General features: G+C 43.2%; 1 protein-coding gene across 1 annotated transcript; it reads left to right on the top strand.

Moving 5' to 3' along the window:
* The first annotated feature begins 1,431 nt into the window (after positions 1-1,431).
* On the top strand, positions 1,432-20,170 carry C8B (complement C8 beta chain). Its single transcript, XM_029084027.1, has 12 exons — positions 1,432-1,523; positions 3,096-3,270; positions 4,291-4,432; positions 5,915-6,056; positions 8,280-8,412; positions 9,285-9,482; positions 11,762-12,002; positions 13,745-13,873; positions 14,625-14,788; positions 17,081-17,234; positions 18,523-18,591; positions 20,019-20,170. Exons 1-12 carry the CDS (start codon positions 1,432-1,434, stop codon positions 20,168-20,170), a joined length of 1,791 nt encoding a protein of 596 aa, XP_028939860.1.
* Positions 20,171-25,115: the final 4,945 nt, after the last annotated feature.

Here is a 25,115-nt window from a genome sequence, read left to right as displayed (position 1 = left end):
GTTCAGTAACGTTGGGTTAAAAAACTGGCTGTCTGAAACACAATCTTTTTCTTCGCGGCAGATTCCTACAAGGAATCAGTTAATGTGCTTCTCTGTGTTAAATTGTTATCATCAAGCTGCCAAACTAGAAAGATGCAGCAGCCAGTGGCTTATTTTGCAGAGACGTGGCTCCACAGAGTAATGGCATTTGTAAGGTAAGTGTGACACATTAAGTGGTGTAGCACTTGACCAGGTAATGACACTCAGGTTGTCAGGTTTATTTTGTATTAATGAATATAATTAATTTTATATATAACATCCATCATTCCCATAATGAGCAAATTAAAATGTATTTATTCTTTGTAACATTGAAGCACTTGGAGACTTATCCCAGGGTGAGAGACTGCTACTAAAAGCTGTAGTTGGACACAGCGTGAGACTGCGACTCTTCAAAGAACCTCTGCTTGTCCAGCAAGAGGAAGGTTGGGAAAATGCGATGATCGTCATCATTTTGTCCAGGGAAACACAGCTTCAAAGAATTTTCTGTCTCTAAGATGCTCATTGTAGGTTAAGACTTAATTAGAAAATGAAGGGAAAGACTGTTGTGTCTCAGGAATCAAAAAGCCGTACCTGAAGTGAGAAGCAGTAGGATGGGAAGGTTGCCTCAACAAGCAACCGAAGAAAAATTCTGCAAGTTTTTGAAGATCCTGAGCTGCCTTTGAAAGCCCAACTGAACTGATGGGGCTCAGCCCTTGGTAAGTTCTCTGCCCCAGTTAGGACCATTTAAGAGAGGGAATGACTTAACATAGTAGCTAGAAAACACCAAGGTATTTAATTTGATAGTCTTGACAGGTCTTGCTTCCATGGGCTCAAGACTTTGGGTACGTGGAGCAGAGAATCTCTATGGAAGGGCCCAGCCAGGACTGGGGCTCATCTTGCCCTGTGGCCTGAACCCTGGTGAGAAATGGCACAGGGCGTTCTCAGGGATGAAGGCTTTCCCTGAACCAGGAGAATATCTGCTTACGCCTCATGCCTGGCCTTCCTCTGTACAACAGACATGAAAAGCAGAGATGAATAAATGATTTTGCAGTCTAATGTATTCCTAGAAGCCAACTTGAGTTTACTTATCGCTTCCCTCGTGCCAAGACTCGAGTATGTTTCATTTGTTGAAATATTCATTTTTCCCTGTCCCTTGAAAGGACCATTACAAATGAAAGCGTAAATTGCTTCTGGACAGATCTTTGCTTCCTTCCCACTTGCCTCCAGAAAGCCGTGTACTAACAATTGTAATATTTACCTTGTGACTCTGCCAGGTGGTGGGTCATCTGCTGTTTACAGTGTGGAAAAACGACCCGGTAATTTATCTTTTTCTACTTGAACCATTTTCAAAGCCCTCCAGCAGACGGAATGAGAGCGGTGGTGGTTTCGAATCGCCGATGGTACCTTGGAGCGATGAGCGTAGCACACACCACGTTTGCTTCATACCCCCTCCAACTGTTGCTGCTTTCTGCTGTTCTGGGCATCCTCACCGTTCATTGCTTTGGGTGAGTGAGTGTTTCTGAAGCCATGTCCATGGGGTGATATGATAAAGAGTGAAAATCAGCACAGACTCTCTGCTTGCACGTCCCATGGCACATAATCACCGTCTTGAGCGATTTCTGTATTTCTAATGAATAGCAGAAGACATTGTTTGGAAGTTAACGTAGTGCAATGTGTCTGCCTTCAGTAAAGTAATCCTGTTTGATAAATCTGAGATGACAAATTGCCATGATGGTGTTGTAATGCAGAATTCTGTTGGCAGCACGAAGCCTCCTCCCGTGCTAGCTGCCCGATAGTGTGCTGGAGAGATGGGGTTTTATTTTCTTTTAGTACAGAAATGGCAAGAATCTCCCTGATAGTTGTTTCTTTCTCTGCTAGCTTAATAGATTTTGCTTTTTCAGAGGTCTGCAGTCAATCAGTGACTGTAACCTTTCCAATCTAACTATATTTTTCCACTGTTCTCTGAACTTTGAGCTCTGATTTCATGCCTCAGTGAGCTGATGAGTTTTTATAATTCCCTTATTCCATATGATTTTTAATATGCAGTAATGGGAGCCCATTGCCAGGCACTAAGTCAGACATAAAGCTTCAGCTGATGCTATTCCTTGTCTTGGTGGAGGAATTGGGAACACTACTGTGGTAGTTTACTTGTCAAAGTGGGTATGAAAAGAAACTAATTGCCAACATTTTACTAAAGCTTTCCACTTAGATTAGGTACTACAACGAAGCGTTTGTCTGAGATGAGAATTTAATCAGAAATACTGAATCTGCCAAAAGACAAGGCAGCATTTTAGCTGTGGCATCGTGGAAACCTTGGAGACGGTTGTCATGTGAGGGGGCGAGAGTAAAGGCTCCCACTTGGGGTTCAGGTTTGTTACTGGAATGAATGGGATTCATGGGTTAATTACTCTTTATTGTGAACCAAAAAGAGAGTCTGAGACTAATGAGTTTGGCCAGCTTGAGAAAAAATAGATTGCTTGGGAAAGGGAGGCACTTAAGCCTGGTGTTCAGAACTGCTGAGTGCACAGCAGCCCTTAGCATTGCGGCTGGTGTTTGTCATGGAGGTGTCTGACCTTGGAGCTGTTCGTTGTGTACGGCAGCGAGGTACCAAAGTGCTGCCCATACAGCAAGCAGCAGGGAGCGATGGGACAAGGGCACCAACTCATGGTGCAGATTTTACGACTCACCACTTGGCCAGGTTGTTTAGTAGGGCTTGTGCAGCTTGAGGTGAAGCCCAGGTTGGTGGGACATGGGTTGAGTTTGCCATGCTGATCAAACGTGTACCCTGCAGTCACCTCTCCTGAGTGCTCTGCAGACTTACTCTCATGGTAATGGTGTAGAAGACTGGGTCTGCTCTTGGGTGTTCATACTGGCATTGATTCTGTATGTGGCCTGATCCATATAGGATCAGGCCACATACAGAATCAATGCCAGTATGAAATGAGTACTGAAATCTAGAGGTCGCATGGAAGATTTGATGAGGTCTAAGAAGCATTAGTTCTCCTTGATATGTAGTTTTGCACAGGTATAGGCCAAGTTGCTCTGTCCTGACAGCTCAGTGGTTTCACATGCTGAAGCTCTTGTGTTGTTGAATGCAGTGGTGAAAACGAGTCCCTTAACCTCAGTGGCACCAATGAGAGCATGGCCAACAGCAGACGTGCCCGGTCTGTGAGCAACCTGCCACCACCTCGCGACTGCACGCTCTCCGCCTGGTCCCCTTGGAGCAAGTGCGATCCCTGTCAAAAGAAAAGGGTGAGTGTTTGTGGTCCAGGCACAAAGTTTGAGAAGCCAGGAGACAGGATCTCCTCCAAGCCTTGTCTTTTTTGTTCATGGGGTCGGGCAAACGGCAGGGAGCTGCTGAGGAAAGCTCTGTACAGGTGGGGCTGCAGACTTTCACCCCCAGTAACTCCAGTGGTTTCCAGGCCGCTTCGCTGTCCTGAGAAGGTGTAAGCCCAGGCTTTGCTGAGACTTCTCTCCAACACAGTCCTCTTCCAGTGTCAGTACGAGGCACCATCACCATTAATGGTCTCCTGTGGGATCTGTAGACACTCACTGCCTCTCAGGATTAAGATGTTTTTTCTTGTCCGCCAGCGAGCATCTTCTACCCAAGAAACCCCATCAAATGAAAGTAACGATCCCCATAGTGTGAAGAGCAAAATCCCTGTTGCTAGAGGCACCTCTGCTAACGAGATGGAGAAGCCATTCCCAGGCTTACACAGGAATAACCAGTGATGGGAGTTGGGAAGAGTGAAGCTTCGTATTGAAGAGTTAATCTTAAAAGCTGGGAAAAAAAGGAGGGCTAACATATTGGACAGAGTAATTGACTGCTTCACAGCAGTGTTGTGGGCGGAAAAAAATCCCTAATGATACAGAGGGCCAAGTAAATACACTGACAGAAAATAACAAGGGATGTCGTTACCGGCACTAATTGAAAGAGAGGAGATGTAACTGAATCTTTCCTTACTCTTGCAAATGCCCCCACTACCCTGTCAGGCTCATTTAAACAAACTGTCAAAGAAAAGCAAACTTTCCTTCATCCCTTCCAATCCTCAATCCTTCCTTAGTAAAATTAAACCTGTCGCAGATCGGAAACCTTTGAAATGAGGCGCGTTACCAGCGTCGCACTTCTTTGCTGACGCTTTTATTTTTTAATATGGCAATACTCTTAGATCAACTGTCCCCAGCACAAAGTTTGTTTTTTAACTAGGGAAGTGTAAAAAAAAAATCACAATTTCAGTACACTTGAGTCAGTATTTTTTTCTTTCATGACAGTACAGATTTGCCCGCCTGGAACAACCTTCTCAGTTCAATGGAGATCCGTGTGATTACTCTGACAAAGAAACTGAAGACTGTGTTACAAATAGTCCTTGCAGGAATAAAGTTAGATGTGATGGTTTTGTGTGTGCAGTTACAGGTAAGGACTTACAGAGTGAGAAGTGGTGGTGCTTAGCTGGTATCTGTGACACCAGCACGCTGAACTTTCTGCTTCTACAAGAGTTTGCTGGGCTAAAGAGATGTCAGGAGTTGACCTAGGTCTACCCATGCTTGTGTTATGTTTGCTTCGGTTGATTTCGAGTCTGTTAGCCAATGTCTGTGAGTCTAAAGCATGTCTTTAAAATCCCCAAATAGAAAATGAAACAGCAGTTGTAGAATCATAGAATCACAGACTGGTTTGGGTTGGAAGGGACCTTAAAGCTCATCCAGTTCCAACCCCCCTGCCATCAGCAGGGACACCTTCCACTAGACCAATTTGCTCAAAGCCTCATCAAACCTGGCCTTAAACACTTCAAGGGAGGAGCAGCCACAGCTTCTCTGGCCAACCTGGGCCAGTGTCTGACCACCCTCACACCAAAGAATTTTTTCCTAATATCATCTCAATCTCCCCTCTTCCAGTTTCAAGCCATCACCCCTTGTTCTGTCACTCCCTGCCCTTGTCCAAAGTCCCTCCCCAGCCTTCCTGGAGCCCCTTCAGGTACTGGGAGGCCGCTAGGAGGTCTCCATGGAGCCTTCTCTTCTCCAGGCTGAACAGCCCAAACTCTCTCAGCTTGTCCTCACAGCCGAGGTGTTCCAGCCATCTGACCATCCTCATGGCCTCCTCTGGACTCCCTCCAGTAGGTCCATGTCCTTACATATCCTTATATGAGGAAAATCTGTAGCACAGGTGGATCTGACAGCGACAGGAGAACATGCACTGGGTACCCTTGACAAGAGCACAGCAGCTTATGATGGTGGTCCTCATGGTATTTCCCTCCGTCTATATCAACAACTAATTAGTCAGGGACACCGTAAGCAGTTTGGGGAAGCAAGGCAGCAGTTAGCTGTATCCAAAATTTGATCAGCCTCTGCTTTGCATCTGCACCCTGGCAGCAGAAAGTGTGTGGGGAGCAGGGCACTGGGGCAGAGGGGAGCTGGGACCAGAAGATGAGGCAAAGGAAGGTGGCTCTGATCTCCTTCCCCAGGCTAGTGTTTTGGTGAGACTGAAAAACAACTCAGTCATTATGGATGTGGGAAGGGGAAAAAAAATACTACCGTATACAAGGTCTGCTGAACAGTCTCCAGCGTGTTTGTTTTCTCAAATCTAAAAAGTTTTAGCAACCAAAAAAATTGGTTCTGTTTTTATATTTTTAATTAGGGACTTCTTTTTTTTTTTCCTAGATTGAGCAAGGAATTTTAAGATTTTGGAAGTTTTGAGCAAAACTGAGCAGATGGAATTTGACGATTACAAATCTGAAGTTTTCCATGAAGACAGAGAGGAAATATTTTCCCGCTAGTTTTGAACCATACGTTACGAGAGTCTTTTGTTTCTAGACTCTGAGTCAGGGATTGTGGTTTTGCAAAATTACCAGTAAGCATGAGAATAGGTTGTTTTATGAGTAATTCACACCTTGCATCCTAGGGAGATGCATTACACGGAGGCTGCTTTGTAATGGGGATGATGACTGTGGGGACCAGTCAGATGAAAAAAACTGCAAAAAAGTGTTCAAAAAGTGTGACCAAAAGATGGAGCAGTACTGGGGAATAGAGAATCTGGCAAAAGGGTAAGTCAGTGACCTTCATGAGACATTTTCTTGCTTAAGAATGATCCTATGTGGCTTGAATATTGAATGAATATTGAACAGAGAAAATCTGTAGCAATTGCTGTGTCCAAGAGTTAGCATCCAACAGCCTTTGGGGTCCTGATCCAAAGCCTGGCAGGAAAATCCTTATTAACTCCATGAGACTTTCCAAGAGAGATGAGGTGAGTAGAAGTCCCAGATGTACCCGGGATTACTTGTGCACCCTCTGGAGATCATCAACTCAGCTTGCAAATATGTCCTTCAAGAGCTTGTGCGTGCTTTGGTGTTGCCAGAACCTGGGGAGTAGAGAGGGAAATGTCAACCCCAAACGTTTCTCTAATATCTACAAGTAACTTGCCCTGAAATTCATCAGTGGGAGAGTTTTGATAATCCAATTATTTTGCACAAATGTAAGTAAAGTGAGACTTTGGCTTAATTCAGTCTGTGGGGACAGGGATGGCCTGGCCTTTAGGAGCTGAGAGACTACTTCAAATTGTACTTTGGAAATAAAAACAAAGGAAAAGTTAAAATCTGAATGTAAAGTTGGATCATTCTTTATAGAGTGACTTAAATCAGCATCTTGGATTCCCTAGAATCTTAACCTGACTATGGTTTTGTATTTTTGTGCAGTGTATTGGTTTGGGGAAGGTCAAAATTTCTTGGATTTCTTCCACAACAGTGAGAGATGGTGGAATTTGTGTCCTTTGTATGAGTGGATTTGTACAGTAGGATTAACCTGCATGTTACCAAGCCCCAGCTTTTTGGGGATTCAAATCCATGTCTAAATTGATCCAGCTTTTACTGGCTAAATCTGTGGCAACTTGCTGTAAGATCAGACTGTGTGAAAAGAGTCTTTTCCCATTCTGCAGGAAAAAAAAAAAATGCTTTTTACATTAAAAAAAAGGAAAAGAAAAAAATTAAATTGCAAGGAAAAAATTATAATTTCCTCCTTATTTTCTGGAGATATGACTTCTGCACATGTCATTGCTAATGCTTTGTACTTCTGAACTTAATCAAAATTAAAAATAATGTTGGACAATTATAGGAACATGTTTCTCATCTCTCTGAAGCTACAGTTGCTCAGTAATTTGCTTTTAGTGGACTTCTCTTCAGATTGTTCTAAAATTAGAGTTAATGCTTTACAGCTTCAGAGTCATTATCACGCAAGTCTCTCTCCCCAAAATAAGGAGAGGCAGATCTAACAGAGGCCTGGAACACTAATAGGGACATGACATGGACTATTAGCAATTTATCTTTTTTTTTTTTAATGAAGTTTCATCTCATGACTCTTGTTACTATTTGAGTATGAGTGGAGATGAGTGCCCTGTCCTCAGCTGCGTGCCACAAAGGTGATTTGAGGTTACTATTTGAGTATGAGTGGAGATGAGTGCCACAAAGGTGATTTGAGCGTGCCCTGAGCAACAGAAGGGTTTTTACTGCAACAGATCCCACCAGCAGCAATAGGAAAAGCAAATGATGGGGCTTAATCACCTCATCTTAAAAGGCTGCAGTGCTACATCCTTTCTTGCAGCAGATGGGTTAAGATTTCTCTATCATCCACTAAAATCAAAGTAAAACTTCCCAATGGCTTCAAGAAGAAGTTGAACAACTTCTTGAGTACCTAGATCTTGTTCCCTGACAGTTTTCACTCTCATCAACCTCTGGTTGATCCTTGACCAACCAAGCAAAGGTTATGAATGATAAACTAGAACAAAGAAATGTGAATTAAAAAGGAGTCTGGATTGAAGACATGGGTTGGCAAACCAGCTGGGTGCTGCTGCACTGCTACAGGCATCTGGGGATGCTTGGGGTGAGCAGCGTGGTGGGGTGGGGGTTTGACTGGTCCAGTTTCTTCTGCTCTTCTGAGAGTTCCAGCAAAGGCTACAGAAGCTGCCAGTGCTGGTGGCAGTAATGCTCTGGTGTTATTCCTACCTGGGTAGTAAAAATTGCTCTTCTCTAATGAATGTATTCACTGAAGTGTTTGACTCTGTGCTTCCTTGTTAGTTCAGGTTTTCTGGAGCAAATGGCTTGACTGGAGAGTGAAAGAGGCAAAACTTTCTTTTGGGGTTTCAAAATAAAGGAGCCCTCAAAGACAAAACAGAGAGCCCTCAGCAAAACAAAAAATCTTTTGCCTTTCTCAGCCGTGTCATTTAATGTTTATCCCTAAATCAATGATAATATTTTGCTGTTATGTTTCATGTACAGGTTAAATATCTTCACAAACAACTTGGAAGGATTAGTTCTTGATCACAGGTACTATGCTGGGGGATGTTCTCCCCATTATATCATGGACACGAGATTCAGAAAGCCATACAATGTAGAAAGCTACACACCAGAGGTACGTGTCAGATTCTTCTGCAAATAAATATATAGATGTAGTCCAGTAAATATAGTGTGTAATACCAATAAAGCTTTGTTACTATATCATTTTATAAAGAATTACAAAACTAACGAGATCAAATGGGATGAGGCTGAATTTAGCTCTACTTCTAGAACATCATCATACCCCACCCCCTCTATGAACTTGGACGAGTCACCTTCCATTATCCAGGTGCACTGGAATAGATGGCAATGTTCCCTTGGACCTTGTCATTGCAAAAACTGACCCTAACCTTCTTGGTGCCATCTGTACAGGAGGGCCCTATAGCCACCCTGTGGGCACAGGAAGGTTAATTTCAGATGGAATTATAGAGTGCCTTGTGAGCCAGGCTGGGAAAGCTCTCCTTGAGCCAGAGCCTAGGATGTAACAGCTCTCTGCGTGCTTTGTGCGACAGCAGAGGCACCTGGCCCTTTTCTGCAGTGCATCAAAGCTCTATTTCAAACATTGTATATTTGACCTTAATGCTCTTGATGACATAGTGTGATATTTTTGAGTGTTGCCCATTAGGAAACCTTTTCCTTGTAGAATTCATACTGTAATGGATGCCTTTGTTTAAGATTTCACCTTCTTTGCATAAGATTGACATCTTAAGTAAAAGCCTGAGGTCTTTGCAGTATGGAGGAGATAGCAGCTTTCCTGCTGCTGTAAATCAAGTATTCTTGAAATACGGGTGTTAATAATAATAGTGCTTTGCAATTATACCAGGCTTTTCATCTTCAAAGTGCAAGCATTAATTCACAAGTATATTTGTATCTGTATTGCTTCCCCATGCTTCAGGTATACAATCGCTATGCAGGAAATTAAACGTGGTGTTTTTGCTTTCTGTTTAGACCAAAGGCAAACATGAATTTACAATGACTGAATATGACTCCTACTCAAATTATGAAAGCAGTGTCCTGAAGGCGAAAGCTTCACAGTCTGGCTTCAGCTTTGGTATAAAAATATCAGGAGTGTTTGAACTTGGTTACAGTTCTAATGACAACAGGTTCAAGAAGTTCTTTCAAAGGATGAAAAGATTTTCTTCAACTGTAAGCACTGCTTCACTTAATTTTCTTGCTAATGCGTCATCTGTATGTGCGTGTAAATCGGTTTGATCCCCACCATCAGGTCAGAAGCCAGGACTAGGATAAATGAAGTCTTTCCTCCTGATTGGATTTTGCGGTTTATATTGGTCAAGTGTTTACCAAGGTCACAACACCTTTGCTTGTGTTTATAGCACCCAGGAGCTTTTCCATTCACCTGTCAGCCAAGAACCAGACTACCTAACCTCCAAAATCAGCCACAACTGAATGCAGTCCATCCCATGTCCTGCTGGCCATCCACATTTGGGGGTTTGTAGCAAAGTCATTTAGGGAAAATGAAACTTAAGAAGCAGGTTCAAATGGCCTCCCCTCCATAGGGTGAACTCGTTAGTAGGAGAGGGACAAGTGACACTGCGAACAGGGTCTCCATGCCACACCCCAGCCATGGGATGCTGCGTACCTTGCCCTGCCAGCTGTGAAGAAGTTCCTACCACTCCAGCCCTTGGGCTCACAAAGTGAAAATCATGGGTTTTCCCATTTGGATATTGTTCTTTCATCCAAGGAATGTGAAATAGGACATTGATGACAGCAGGTAAGGAGCATGCATCACTGATGCTGATGCCAAAGCAGTCTGGCGGGTGGGAGGTGAGCAGGTGCAACCAACACAGTGACTCCTCCAAGGGAATCTGCACAGGTAGAATTTGTGTTTAGCTAACAAACCCAGGAGCCTGGCGGTCCCTCTGCCCCATGGGTGAGTTATAGCAACTAATAGAGAAATCTAGAGTGAAAGGAGGGCAAATAGGATTTTCTGCAGTGTCAGAAATTTCTGCACCTGTACACACAGTCCAGAAATGTGATGTGGATGGCTGTTGTCTGCAGTCACTGCAGAATATCATCTCCCAGGTGAAGGGCCATCCCTCTTTTAGGTGAGCTCAGCAAGGCAGGAGCTGTCACTTCAGTAAATGAGAATGCAAACAGCAAAGCCAAGCCCTTCAACTGTAGGGCAGCCGTGGCAATAGTGTAGAATGAAAACTGCTAGCAGGCCATCCATGGGTTTAATTATAGACTAACACAAGCCATTTTACTTGGGCTGATGTGATCTATCTGCCGAGTACATTGCTCACCAGATCAGGACACATACAAAACAAAATATGGATGGCACAGTCACCTCCGGTCTCGTCTGTGGAGATTTGGTCACAGTTGTGATCTGATGCACACTTTAAGCTGGCTGGAGATGCCTTAATCTGTAACTCCTTGGGCTGCTTTATGAGATTCAGTTTGAGGTACTGTGCGCCATCATTTGATTTCTTTTTTTTAATCTGTTATTGCTGTAAACAAACCTAGCTCTTGTCAATGGTTTAATAGCATCACTGATCTATGTCTCTCCCCGCAGTATAAAGTGCACTCAGGATAGCAGAGTATTCCTTGTTGCTATTAAACTTGCATTTGCTTCCTGCAAAGAGGCATTTCCCATGACAAGATCAGAGGTGTATGAGAAGCATTTGCAATAGATATCCATAAAGAAACCCTATGTTAAGTCTTGATTTTATTATTTAAGCTACAGAGCTCTATATTGAACCCCCGCCTCGATGTGGTTGTCCTCCCAACCCAAACAACTGGACACTAAATCCTTTGGACATGATGAAAGATCTCTCCTGTTCCTGACTTTTATGCCAGAAAGGGGAGATATAATATATACCCATGTACACATATCTACACAGAGACATATAAATACGTGTGCTTGTTTGTGTTTGTGTTTTCCTCGTTCCTTTGAGTTTTGGTAATGGCATATTCTGTGGAATATAAATATGAATTTGGATCAGATAGGGAATTACCATTTCATATATAAATCATCATGATTTCAGATGTGCAAATTTTTCAGGAGAAAGATTGTGGAAGACAAAGGCTGGCCAACATTATTAGAGGAAGAGCAGTCTCTTGGGGTGCTGCTTTGTGTCCTTGTATCCTGGGTCTGTCAGAGCAGAGCCTGGAGCCTGGCAGTCCCCTTGTCCCAGTCGTGGCCTGAGCCATCACCTAACCCATCATGGGTGTCTCTCCTTTTTCCTTCTTCTTCTCTCTCTATTACCAGTCAGAATCCCCAGTTCTCAGAAACTCTACTACTAAAAGTTTGGGGTTTGCTAAACTGAAAGATTTCTCATTTCCATATGTTAAACTGATAAATCCCGACCGATGTTAATTGTTTAATAGCAAGTACCTACACATTGTCACAAGAGTGACATCCCTCACTTCCTCTGGATTCTCTTGTGTTTCTGCATTTCGTGTAGTCTAGCAAATTCATTCATGCCCGTTCCGAGCTGGCTGTTGCTGTTTATAAGCTGAAGCCCCGAGCCCTGATGCTGCATTACGAGTTCCTGCAGAGACTCCATCAGCTCCCATCAGAGTACAGCTACGGGGAGTACAGAGAGCTCTACAGAGACTATGGGACCCATTACATCACGGAAGCTACTGTCGGTGGCATCTACGAATACACTTTAGTCATGAACAGTGATGAGCTCCAAAAGGCAGGTATGTGCAGCTGATGGTTGTGGAAAAGCTTTGGGGGCAGCTTGTTGGTAGGAAAACTCCTCTGCAGGCACCCAGTCATGGTTCAGGTCTGAGGTCAGGAAAGAGAGATGGTGGCAGGAGCAGTCAACAGCATCTCAAAGAAAGCCTGTAGGAAATACAAGAGTAGAAATGCTTCATGACAGTGAATGAAGAACCTGGTTTTCAGAGCCTGCTCAGCATCGTGGGCTCCATCTAGCTCTGAAGCTGTGGATGCTGTCGGTTCACAAAAAAGGGCCTGTAGCAAGTGTTTGGAGGCTGACAAGATCTTGAGATGAATGAGAATCGTGTAGCTTAATGCTTTTGCTAGCTTTGAAAACCTTCACCTGGGTTCTTTTTCCATTGCCTCTCAAATGACAGTTTTGAAACACCTTTAGCCTCGAGAGCTTTTCCAGCATGTAGGAAACAGTAAATAATTTACTGGGTGACTCTTGCGCCTGACATTGCTCTTGCTCTTTGACTCTGGCTTCCTTTTTTGCGAGAAATGATGATTGTTGTGTAGGGTAGAGCCAGCCATGTGACATTAATCAATAGCTGCACTCTCTTATTTATTCATTGGCATGAGAGTGAGTAACTGCCTCTGCTGTCTATTTGCAAAAGCATTTAGTAGACTCTGCTGTGTGTGACACTCAGTCTGTTTGCTCTTCTGCTATCTTGGAAGTTGCTTATCCTGTAGCTAGATACAGCCCAGAGGGACAGAAATTAGGTTCAGATTTCAGATATTCAAACTATGAGCACTGCCCAGTTTCTCAGATGTTGGTGTGGGCGCATCACAAGCCACATTTATTTGAACTATTGTTTAAACTATTGTTACAAATATTGAATTATTTGCATTATTGTTTGCATCAACATGCTGCCTGTCAGCATCTGCTGACCTAGACCAGGATTCTGCAGTAGTATCAGCATTTTCACACCATCCCCAGCACTGAGGTGGGCTGTAAGTTCTCACTGGGGTTTGGTAGGTCCAGTCTGAGAATTTAGGTTTTTCCCTTCAAATCCATCATTATTATATTTGTATTGTCTGTGCTGGGAATCAAGTTGTCTTTTGCAGATCTAGCATCACAACAAAAAAGCACAGAAAGAAAACAGATAAGTACTTGAGTGTCATATCTGGTGTTCCACCATGATAACTGCTTAAATATTCTTGAGTGTCAGGACAGCAGGGAGTTTGGAGAAGGTTTTTGGGGAAGAACATATGAAGGATTTGCAGATTTTTAGGATAAATTCTTATATGCCAGGAAAAAAATAATAGAGCTTCATGGAGAAACTTCCATGAAACAATTAAGGCTTTTCGGGTAGCAAAGAATTGGAGATGTGAACTGGCAAAGGGACGAAAAGCTGCTTCATCTGTTACTCTTGAAAAGCCTAGCTCCTTATGATGAGGATGGGTGATGGGTAGTCCTTTGTCACAGGCCAGACTCCCACCCATTGCAGCTCTGCATAACCCAGTACAGCTGAGTTGGTAATTAAAAACTTCGTTTTCCACCATTCAGCTTGCATTTGCACTTGATTTCAGAGTTCTGTAAAATATAGAGATCTCGTTTCATGTTGTATAGATCTGCTAAATATCTCAAAAAAGGCTTCTTCATCTCATCCCCTTTTTTTCCCAAAGGAAGAATATTTATCAACTCACACTTTCTGTGTATATGGACATAAACCATTGAATACTTGTATTAAAACACTACTATTTTTTGGGTGTATTTAAGGTTATTCTCTGAGTGATGTTCAGAAATGTGCACAGCATGGCTTTAACGTTGGTGCAAGTATTACTGGTGTCTATCTGAAGCTTGGAATAACTGAAGCTGGCTGTAAATCTCTTTTAAAAGAAATTGGAGGTGAGCATCAAGCACTTTGCCATTCCATTTCTAGCCTTTGTCATAGTGAAGAGAAGATTTTGTGATCTTGCCTGCCTGAAAGATTTCCTCACTCCCTCATAGGCACTTTTGAGTCTGCAGGCTAACCCCAGCCAAGCTTAAGGGAGGTATAAATGTCTCAAAGCTTGGCTTTTTGCAAGATTTTTTTTGCTGGATAAAGAAATATCTGCTCAGTGTCCCAGGGAGAAGCAGGGACAGATCAACCATTGCCCATCTGGCCAGTGCTGTGTTACCAATCCACCCACCTCTCAGCAGAGCAGCCCAGCATGCTGCTTTCTGCACCCAAAAAAGCCCAAATGGGGCAAGCAGGGAGGTAAGGGTGTTGTGGGAGCCTCAGGAGACATATGGGAAGCTGGGGGTGTTGCAGTGGGAGGAGGGTGCTCCTGAAGATACGTGGAGGAGAAGAGCCAACTTTCATGGTGGTGAGGAGCTTTGGGCTGTGGAAAGACCTGCAAGCTTATAATCACTGGTAAGAAATTTAGGAGGAGAGATGTAGGGTGCAGGGGAGAAGGATGGGGGCATTGCTGCAAGAGAGCAGGAGGGGCATAGGACACACAGGCTTCAGGTGTGGAGCACTTGTGGCCTTTTACATTTCCCCCCTCAGTGGGATGGGTCGTATACAGGAGTGTTTTGCTGTTTGCTGATACCTCAACTGATGTCCACAAAGACACACCTGAGCAAAGCTGGCTACTTTCTGAATGCATTTTTGCAGACAGCACCACCAAAAAACAGTATGTGGAGGATTTCATCGTCCTTGTTCGTGGTGGAGCAAGTGAACACATTACTGCATTGGCTTACAAAGACCTGCCGACGGCTGCCCTCATGCAGGAGTGGGGAGATGCTGTACAGTACAACCCTGAAATCATAAAGCTAAAGGTATGGTATCCATCCCTTCATTCAGCCTCACTTCACTGGGCACCTTGGAGAACTCTGTGTTTAAATAAACAGGATTTTTTTTTTTCTTTAACAAAAGGAAAATTCTCTGGCAAGTAATAGACCTGTGTTGTGCAACATGGTTTGTCTAAGACTGACTATTCAGAAAATCAAGGGTGTGGTGTATTAAAATAGGTGGTGTGGTGTATTAAAATAGATGGTGTGGTTGGAAGTGCATGAAGTAAACAGCTTTAACCCTTCTAACTTGGCTGTGCAGATGTGATCACTTGCTGCCTAACTAGCAGGGCAGACAATCCATTTTCTGTTTTACCAACATATCACTTATCAAAAATATAGCTGGCAGCATCTATTTTATAAGGACTTTTTCTTGATATTCCTCCTGTGAGCACCAGTGACTATTTAGCCACAATTCTCTTTGGTTCAGAAGGTCAAGTAGTTCACCATACGTGCCTGGGTGTTTGTGCAGCATAACTAAACCTTAAATATGAGTTAGGTTTTGAAGAGTCAAGGTTTTTTGATCCTCCAGACTTCTAGAAATGCAAGGCACTGTAAAAGTAAAAACAGAGCAGAAGTATGTAGCAATTTTAGCTCGTTGTTTTTAATGTCAAAGTACATCTACTCTGACTGAATAGTACAAAGGTGCAAGAGAACATCCTTTTAAACAGGCGTTTGGACTGGTAGTGGTGGAAATTGATTTTGTTATTGTATAATTGGTTTTCATTGTAAAATTAAATTTTAAGCAAAAATATTTATATTTATAAAAGGTTTTTCTCATTGAAATTTCTGACTTTTCATTAAAAAAAAAAAAAAGGTGAATTCTGAAAAATACAAAGCAAAGCAAAAATCAGTAATTTGGAAATACAGGCAGTACCTGTGCGGCACTTGCTGCAGTGGAGGTGGCTTTCCCAAGCCCCTGGTGTGTTGTGTTGATTGACCTTCCAAAACTGCTGTGGGAGGTCTTTCATCAGGAGACAACATCAGTGCAACCCTCCACGCTAGATCCCACATACAGAAAAATCTCCCTCAAGAAATCACAATGTTCTTTGTCTTGCCTGGCATCGGTGACCAGGCTGCCCAGTGAAATACCCTAGACGGATGTAATTTGGATTTGGTATCTCTAATCCTTCATTTCCATACCAATATCCCCATGGGGCTTCAAGATCAAAAGTACCAGCAGAGTGTGACTGAATGTCAGACCAAGAATGCTTAGTTAGGGAAAACTAAAGCAAATCAGTTCATAAATCATCTGCTGAAGGGACTTGGCAGGTCACTCTTAGTGTATTTCCTCATTTGTATGATCTGAATTCAAAAAGCAAAGTATGGATCACAGATAATTGATGAAGACTGGATGTACAGCAGCAGGAAATGAGCATTTTTTTATTGAAACATTCTTCTATTTCTTGTAGCTTGAGCCTGTGATAGCAGTAGGGTGATCTTCCATGCTTACTGTGTTGCCGTGGCCTGTGTGGCAGGCATCTCTGTAGAAAGGATGGGAATTTGGGATGGATCCTCTGATGACACATGCCAGTATCATCCTACTGGTGTTAGTGAGTGACTGGCAATATTGAGACCATGCTTTCACTTTCCCTTGTTCTCGGGAAAAACATAAATGAGCAGACCAAAGTCTCTTTGGTCTCTGCTGCACATTCACCATGTTGTGTACGCCCTTATCTTCTCCCACTGACCCGGTCTGCAGATGAAACCACATCTTCTCCCTCCTGAAGGCAGTAGAAACCGTTATCTTGTCTTCATAGAGAAATCAGCCTTGAAATGCAGAAATGATTAAGGTGAAAGTACAGATTTGAATGCCGGTGATTGTGTGCCTCTGGCTGTGCTGTGTAGCTGGAGAAGGAATGAAGGAGGTTTCTGTGGATGGGTTTTGGGGGGCCCTTTTTTAACCTGCAGTAAGAGAGCACTCAGGAAATGTAAGTTTGAGCAAATCTGATCTAAAAATGGCTGTATTAGGAAAATGGATGATAAAGGATTTAACGAAACTTCCGTGAAACTTTTCCCAGTTGTCAACTAACGGTATGGCTGTTGTATTTTGTCACACATTTGCAACTGGTTTGAGGTTGTAAACCAAGGGGAGGATCCCTGTAACTATTCCTGACATCTCTGCATGTTGTTCATGAGGTTTAAGGAAATACTAATGGGAAACCTGGAGCCCACACCAGAAGGCCTTCATTTCCTTCTCCAGCTGTGCTACCACCGAGCCTTGCGATGCTCACACCATCCTGAACTTGGAAACGAATGCAGTTTCTTCCCTCCCTTTAGGCAGAGCCGCTGTATCAGCTGGTGACTCCAACTGACTTCGCTAATGCGATGGCAATAAAAGAAAATCTGCGGCGGGCTCTTGATGAGTTTCAGCTGGAGACCAGTTCTTGTCGCTGTGCTCCGTGCCTTGGCAATGGCATCGCCTTTCTGCAAGGTAGAAGGATTTTGCACCTCTTCTCTACCCTCTAAGAGACATACATGAGCTGGGAATTGGTGGGGAGTGAAGAATCTTGGCGAGTAATCTGCTCTTTAGTTTCTCCTGTCATTTCTCTGTCAGGTAATGAATTTTTTTTTTAAGTTGGTGTTTTTGTAGAGTGCCACTGGTAAGTAAAGACAGTAAAAGTCAAGGGATGAGCCTTGCTGATGGGAGTGACCATCTGTATCAGTTTTGAGGAAGAATTTGTTCCATCTCAATTATGCATTAAAAAAAACCTTGACATCTTTAAGTCTCATCCTTTGCTTTTAAGATTGCTTCCATCCTCCTAGAGAAGTGACTACTGTCTCAGCATTAATTAGTGTTTGTAAAAGTGTTTTGAAGATGAAAAGCCTAATATAAGTGCCAAGCACAGTTATCAGCGTCGCCTCCCCCCACTTCTAAGAGAAGCTGTCCTCTTTTGTAAGCAGACTGTGATTTAAAAATGAAGGGGAAAAATAATCAAATTGAATGAAAAGCACACTGACTAAACAGAGATACATGATGTGATGAGAGCTTCTAACAAAGGGACCATTTTGTCAAGTGCCTAATTTCAATCTGCATCTGCACAAGTCCTGATGAGAATCGTTATCATCTAAAGGTATCTTAATGTAGAAACGATGGCTTCAGGTACCAGCTAGTTGATTGTAGCACTTAAAGGACTCATCTCATGATTACCCTTGTTTAAATAACTTTCTCAGTGCTGAGTCAGGTTATCATTGCATTTCGGATGTTCTCAACAAGAGGTTTTTAAATGACAGTTATTTTCCTCAGTGGGAGCTCTCCTCCGGGGTCATGCTGTGGGATGCACGTTGCAGTCCTTAGCAGCCAGAGCAGGGTTATGTGGGCTCTTCCTCTGCCACCAAGTCAAGCTGGGATGCTCCTGTCCCAGGTGCTCGTTCCTAATGCTGCAGTTTGCTCCCTCTCAGCTCTACCAAGATACCTCTTTTGGAGAGGAGCAGGGGGACTGTGTGTGACCCCAGCTTGCTGAATTCCTGCACTGGTGTAGCTGAGGTTGAGCTGTGGTGCAGCATCAGGAACAAATGGGTGGGGAGGCGAGAGGGGCAGCAGGACAGGCACAGCTCCTCTGCTTTATTGCTGTTTTATACTTTCACCATCGGAGAAAAATGCTGATATCATTTCACCTGCTGTCCCTTCCTCATGGAAGATGAAGCACTGAACAGAAATGGGTGTCTGCAGGGAAATGCGACTTGAAGTCTCTAATCCCACCATCTCTGCTTACTTTCAGGAACCAAGTGTGAATGCTCATGTCCCCTTGGCTACAGCGGCACTGCCTGTGAGATCAGCAAGAGGAAAGGTAGGAGGGACCCCAAGTCCGAGGAGACGGTCCCAGCTGTATTTAGGAGTGTCCGGGGGTGGTGGCTGATGGATGCAGAGTAACACCCAACGCTGGCTGTCCCCACCCTGCCCAGCCCAGTTCTCAAGGGGTTAGTGTCCTGCAAAAGTGACAGATACGCTTTGCCTGCCCTCTTCTAAATTTCTTTGCACCCACGAGGAGGTGGTTTTACTTTTTCAGTTCAAAGCTGCATCAACGCACCTTGCAATTATATCAAAATACAAACTCCCACCTAATTTACAGTCCATGACAAGCCTTGGGTCTCCTCCAACAGCTCTGTTTCCTAAGTTTTTCCCTTTGATAGAGCCAGTACATTGCAAACTGTTTTCCCCCAGATATGCTACCATTCATTTTAATCTTTAAATCTTATTATGGTTTTTTTGAAGCATTTACTAATGCTTCTTGGTCACTTTATATCGCTGCTGTCTCCTGACTGATGTTCTTAACTCCTTCTAGTTTAGGATGGTCAGTGAATTTAATCATTTTGTTTACTTCTTCCAGCTCATTAATTTAGATGCTAAATAATACAAGGTCTCAGGCACCCAGAGCTCTGGCACCATCCCACAGTTTGATGCACTACATTTATCACTGCGCTTTGTTTACAGTCTTTTATCCAGTTCTCATTCTGCATGACTGTGTCCTAACTAAGCCAGACTGAAATACATTTTAAGCCAAGATTTCACCGAGCAGAGGGTCAATTTTGTAGATGTTTCAAGGAAGTCCATGGAGCCTTAAACTGTGGAGTCACTTACACCTTGTTCCAGTCTGCTAACCACATGTGTAATCGCATCCGACCCTCCCAAAGACTCACATCCATCCACTTGTCAACATCTAACTTCCATCCTCACTCCCCTTTCCTCCTTTTATGTATTGCCTTCGTGTTCGGTTCCATGATTCTCAAGATTTTGAATTTATGTCACTCACATGCTCAGGGTCCAGAAGAAACACTGATAGTAAAAGCAATGGATAGAAAGCTGAATATTCAAGCTGTAATTCATTGAAGAAGACCATGCTAACACTCTAGCACCTCAAACTGTGGCTCACATGAGTTTAGTTGCTGTTTTTCTTACCTAGGCTTGGACTAAGTCAGAGAGAGAAACGTCCTACAAACAAATATAAAGCTAATTGATTTTTTTTTTTAATTTGTCCTTGCTACATGAAATGTGGTTTGAGCAAAGACCCGAAATGCTGAACAGAGAATTAACATCTTTAAAACAATCACTCATTGTTAATGACTCAAGTAGATTGTTAGTGGTGTGGTCAGGGGCAGAGCTGTTTGTATTTAAATATGATTCGTGGAAGCTGACAGCTCTTCCCATGGAAAGAGCTGCTTTATTCTGACAGTCCTTTCTGGCTTTGTTGTTTGTTTGTTTGATTTTTTTCCCCAGATATTGCTATTAATGGAAACTGGGCTTGCTGGGCCAGCTGGTCTCCATGTTCAGGAGGTCAACAAACAAGGAGACGACAGTGCAACAACCCTGCCCCGCAAAATGGTGGTTCATCATGCTCAGGGCCAGATGTTGAGACAGTTACTTGCTAGAAGGAACCATTAGGAATTGACACAAAAGTGATGAGCAGTTTGCAAACTGAGTGGGAAGATGTCACCTGACTGGCCTCACTTTGCTTATGGGTCTCATCCAAATGCACTGAGGTTGGAAACATTTCAGAAGACATTGGGAGCTGGGTGTGTGTTATGGATCACACCTTTGGACATGCTTTGCAGTTGTCCCATGGGATTTGATGTGCTTACTGTTCTTAATACTTGGACTTTTCCCTGTATTGCAGTGGGCTGAGACAAACTTGATCTGCTGCCTTACTTGGTAGCTGCATGATTTTGAATTTACTGTCTTGTTTTTGAAGGTTCCTTTGAGAGAAGAGAAGACTGTTTGATCTTACGTGCACCAGAATGTGCGCTAATATGCAGCTTCTGTGAAGACAGCTGTGTCGTGTGGAGCAAAATAGAGTGTATTAAAGTCTAAATCTCAATGAGCACAATAGTATCTAATGTGACATTTGAAGCCACTGTGCCTCACTACCTTAGTTTCCCAATTTATTGTATTTAACTTAAATTGTCTGTTAGAATTTGTCTTGAAGGAGTGGAAAAAGAATTTTGAAGAACAGTTTGGTGACACCAAAGCATTGTTAGACTTGTATAGCAGCTTTCCTCTTACTGCAGCAATGAGCTTCCTCCTGCAGTAGAACAGATACACAGAGATTGTCAGATACACCCCAAAATGAATGGTGTGCCCTGTGTTACCATCCCTGGAGCCGTGCATCACAATCCAGGTCAAATAAAAGAGAAACTTGTAATATTGTGCATTGTTTCATGACTGACCTGAGTGGGATCGTTCCAGGAACTTGCCTCCTGCAGTGTCATTGGTGGTTAATGATTTTTTGCAAAGACATTTGGTGGGACATGCTGTAAAATACCAGCAATACTTTGCTCCAGGAAAACAGTTCCACCAGTGCAAAGTTGTTCCTCAGCGTTGCAAGCCTTCTAACATCTGCAAGGTCAAACTCTCTTCCAAGGGTTTTTAGCAATACTGGTGATGATGGGTTGGTGTCACCAGTTTTTCTTCTTTCAGACAGATGTCTAAATGTAATTCTTGTAAGAACAACTCAGGCTCTCTGACATCTGAACAATGGAACATGCATTTAGTTGTAGCCTTCATGCCGCCTCCACATTTATCGACAAGGTTTCTGTGACAGCTTTAAGAAAGGACGAGCACATTGCATATGTAAAAGAAGAGTGCTCTGTACTCATTATGGGCTTCATAATTGAGCTGCCAACCCAAAACCTTTCCGTTATCCACTGTGTAACTGTGATATCTTTCGTGTGATAGGAATTTGCCAAGAGATTCCTTTAGGGTCGTGGTCATAGGTGTCACTGCTTATGCTAAGTATGATATTCTTCAAAGCTTTTTAAAGGTACACTGTAGAAGCTCTGCAGCAGGGGACCCTGATCATGGTTCCTGGGTGCCTGTGAGGACACATACTGCAGTGTGGTTGCCTGCCCTTCTTGAGAAGCATCAATGGAGTCTGATAAAGGAGTTTTCTCAGATCAGTTGAGTGGCTTTTGTAAATTTGACCACCTTTGCTGATCATCAAGGTGGAGTAAGCACTCTGGCACATGGTCATGGTGCATCTGTCACTGCTGCAGCAAGCAGAGCCACATGTAGCAACCTGAGTTGGAACTCTTGTTCCCGGATCAGAAAACCCCAAATTTTTTTGAAGTGGCAGTGCCTGGGTTTGGATACTTGAGGGTTTTTTTGGAGGAAGAGAGGAGAGATTTGACAATCTTCAGATCAGTGGGATAGTCTAACTGAAGCGTGGTTTCAGTAGTGGTTGAATATTGAGCCTGTAGGCTTAGAAGCCTCCCATAAAGGACATAACTATCTTGTCCTTGTGATTTTGTGCTTTGATTCAACTAACTAGTGATTTATTATGACCTGGAGGATAATAAAAAATACTATGCTGAAGGTTTTATTGTTTCATTTTGGTACGCATTAAATTTTGGTACTATCTTTTACTGGTGTTTCTAACTTCCACTTTCTGTGTAAGTTTAGATTAATAACCCACGTATGAGAGCTCAGGAAAGCTGCAGGCACAATGGGTGCATGTGCTGATTGCCCATTTCTCTGGTTAAGACACTTGTCTCAATGGACTTTGCTATATCCCATATTATATGTTCACAAGCAGTTTGCTTGTGAAAAAAAAGCAACTCAGTAAACACAGAGAAACTGTACTTTCTCCACCTCCTTGTTTGAAGACATTGCTGCTGTGATGTGTGCTGAATCCAGTCAACATGGCTTAGGAAGCTCCCAGAAGGGTATTTTAGGTAAGTTGTAATTGTCACGTCCAGCTTTCCCAAAACAAAACCAACTTGACTCTTGCAGCTCATAACATCTCCATCAGGAGTAGGTAAATCAGACTGGGTCCAGCCTGGATTAATTTGCTCTTTTCATGTCATGTAGACACTGTACCTGTGAGGCTTAGACATGGTCTTTGCTCCAGCTGGGGACTTCCAAACCCTGTGGTAGTTGCAGTATTGCTAAATTACTTTACCATGTTCCTGTTTTTCCCGCTATCAGATGGATGTAGTTGTTCCTCCCCAGGTTCTCTCCCAGATGGAGAGATTTTGTTGAAAGTGACTCACTGTCCATGCAGAGGTGTTAGCAGTCTCCAGATTTCCAACTCCTCCTTCTTCCTTGATGGAGGTGAGCACCCAAGGCAACTGCCACATTTCTGGTCAAATTATGCCTGCAGGTTTGTCTTCCTTTTATATCCTCTTTTAACACCCCCGCCCCCTGCTTCTGTAAATCATAGAATCATAGAATGGTTTGGGTTGGAAGGGACCTTAAAGATCATCCAGTTCCAACCCCCCTGCCAGCAGCAGGGACACCTTCCACTAGACCAGGTTGCTCAAAGCCTCATTCAGCCTGGCCTTCAACACTTCCAGGGAGGGGGCATCCACAACTTCCTTGGGCAACCTGTTCCCGTGTCTGACCACCCTCACAGTGAAAAACTTCCTAATATCTAATCTAAACCTCCCCTCTTTCAGCTTAAACCCATTTCCCCTTGTCTTGTCATTAACTGCCCTCATGAAAAGTCCCTCCCCAGCTTTCTTGTAGGCCCCCTTCAGGTACTGGAAGGCAGCTATGAGATCTCCCCATTTGTTGAAATCAACAAAGCTAGAGATGAAACCAGTAATTATTACCATTGTGGACATTTTTTTTTTTTCATATTTGTAGTGCAGCACTGAGAGTTCTTCTGTGCTGGGCATGCTACAGCAGCACAACAAATGCCAGTCCCTCCCCACGCTCTCCAGAATCTGACATTTCTTTGCTTTCAGGTTTTTGGGGGTAGCATTAAATGTTTTGTATCTTCCTCTGCATCACACTGTATAAAAAGGAAGGCAATAATTTTTGAGCTGCTCCTGGTGGGGAATTTTTGCCTGCTGTAAAATGGCAAGCTCAGAGGGACGCAGGCATCCGGATAGTCGGTGTGACATTGACCCCGAGGTAGAAAACAGCTCTGTCTCAAGCGCTACCCTTATCTGCTCTTCTGTTAGCTGGTTATCTGGAGTCTGCACCTTGCCACCTCAGGTGTATTGTCATCAATCATTTGCTATTTTCTTTTGCGTACTAGTGCCTCTCTGCCCTTCCTTTGTTAATAACCCAGTTTGCCTATATCCATAAAAATATCTGATTGTGATACTATTTATCCAAAGCACCATACATCCATCATGTACTTATGAGCGAGATAAACAAGGTCTCCTGGGAAATATGCCGCAAGAAATATATAGGATAAATAACTATATCAAATGTATGTCAGTGTGCAAGAGGGGAAAATCCATTCATTAAAAGCAGGGTGGAACTGCAGTGTTTTATTGTACCCTCCAAGCTTTTAGTTTAAGTAAGAAACGTACATTTTTGCTGCTTATCTCATCTAGCACAACTCTCATGCTGGCCACTTCAGCATGAGATATATTAGCTTCTTTGACTGGCATTGTAAATGTGTAATTGCTTATAATCTGTTTTTTTCCAGACATTACAGGCAGCTTCTTCCATTCTTTTGACTTCAGCTTTGCTGCTCCCGAGTTTCAGCCGTGCAGATACCTGAGCCCTGGATGCGTTGGGGGACTAGATGCCCCTTTGGCATTTGAAGGGAGCCCTTGGGTTTGTATTTCATTGCCCTGGGTTTTGAGGTGAATGGTGAACTCTGCCCCGCACATGTCCTCATTTTCGTCTCTGTACTCCAACATCACAGAGGAGAATGAACAACTGCAGGCAAATCCCAGCTTTTTGCTCATGTTTATATGTGCTTCTTGGTGGTATTTCACATGAGGTTGGTTTCTTTAGTCACTTGGATTTACTCTTTTTTTTTCTTTTTTTTTTTTTTGGTGGTGGTTCTCCAGCCTGTGATCTGTCCTTCTTGAAATGGCTCTAGAAGCTGAGGATGCAGGTTGCCTTCCTCCAGGCTCCATCCCTCCCCAGCTTCCAAGGCATCAGATCCTTCTGTTCATTCATTTCTTCCCTCTGGTCACAAAAGAAACATACTTGGCTTTCTAACTAATGTGACTTTATACTCATTTACTTTGGGGCATTTTCCTGAGTCCTAAGCAGTGAGTGTAAAGGTAAGAATCACCTATGAGCCAAAGTGGTCCTTGGTGTCAGAGCACTGTCTCCTGTTTCTACATAACCTGTCAGCCCAACGCAAAACAGTTTTGATAAAACCACTGATGGGAAAATGTGTTTTGATCCTACATTTCACATTCCTCTGGGATGTCTAAGTCATACAGATATATAGGTGCTTCATGCTGCTGCATTTTCCCAACATAGAAGACAGCACATTCAAGCCCTTGGGAGCAAATTCATCTCTGGGTGAATATCAACTTTACCTGGAAAAACAAAGTTGGCAAAAAGGCCACAGGGATTTTTTACAGCATAATTCTATCTCCTTGCTCGATACAACGTGGTTTGTTG

Source organism: Antrostomus carolinensis, unplaced genomic scaffold (assembly GCF_000700745.2).
Source record: "Antrostomus carolinensis isolate BGI_N321 unplaced genomic scaffold, ASM70074v2 scaffold12903, whole genome shotgun sequence".
Classification (NCBI taxonomy): domain Eukaryota; kingdom Metazoa; phylum Chordata; class Aves; order Caprimulgiformes; family Caprimulgidae; genus Antrostomus; species Antrostomus carolinensis.
This window is presented reverse-complemented; position numbering and strand designations above follow the sequence as displayed.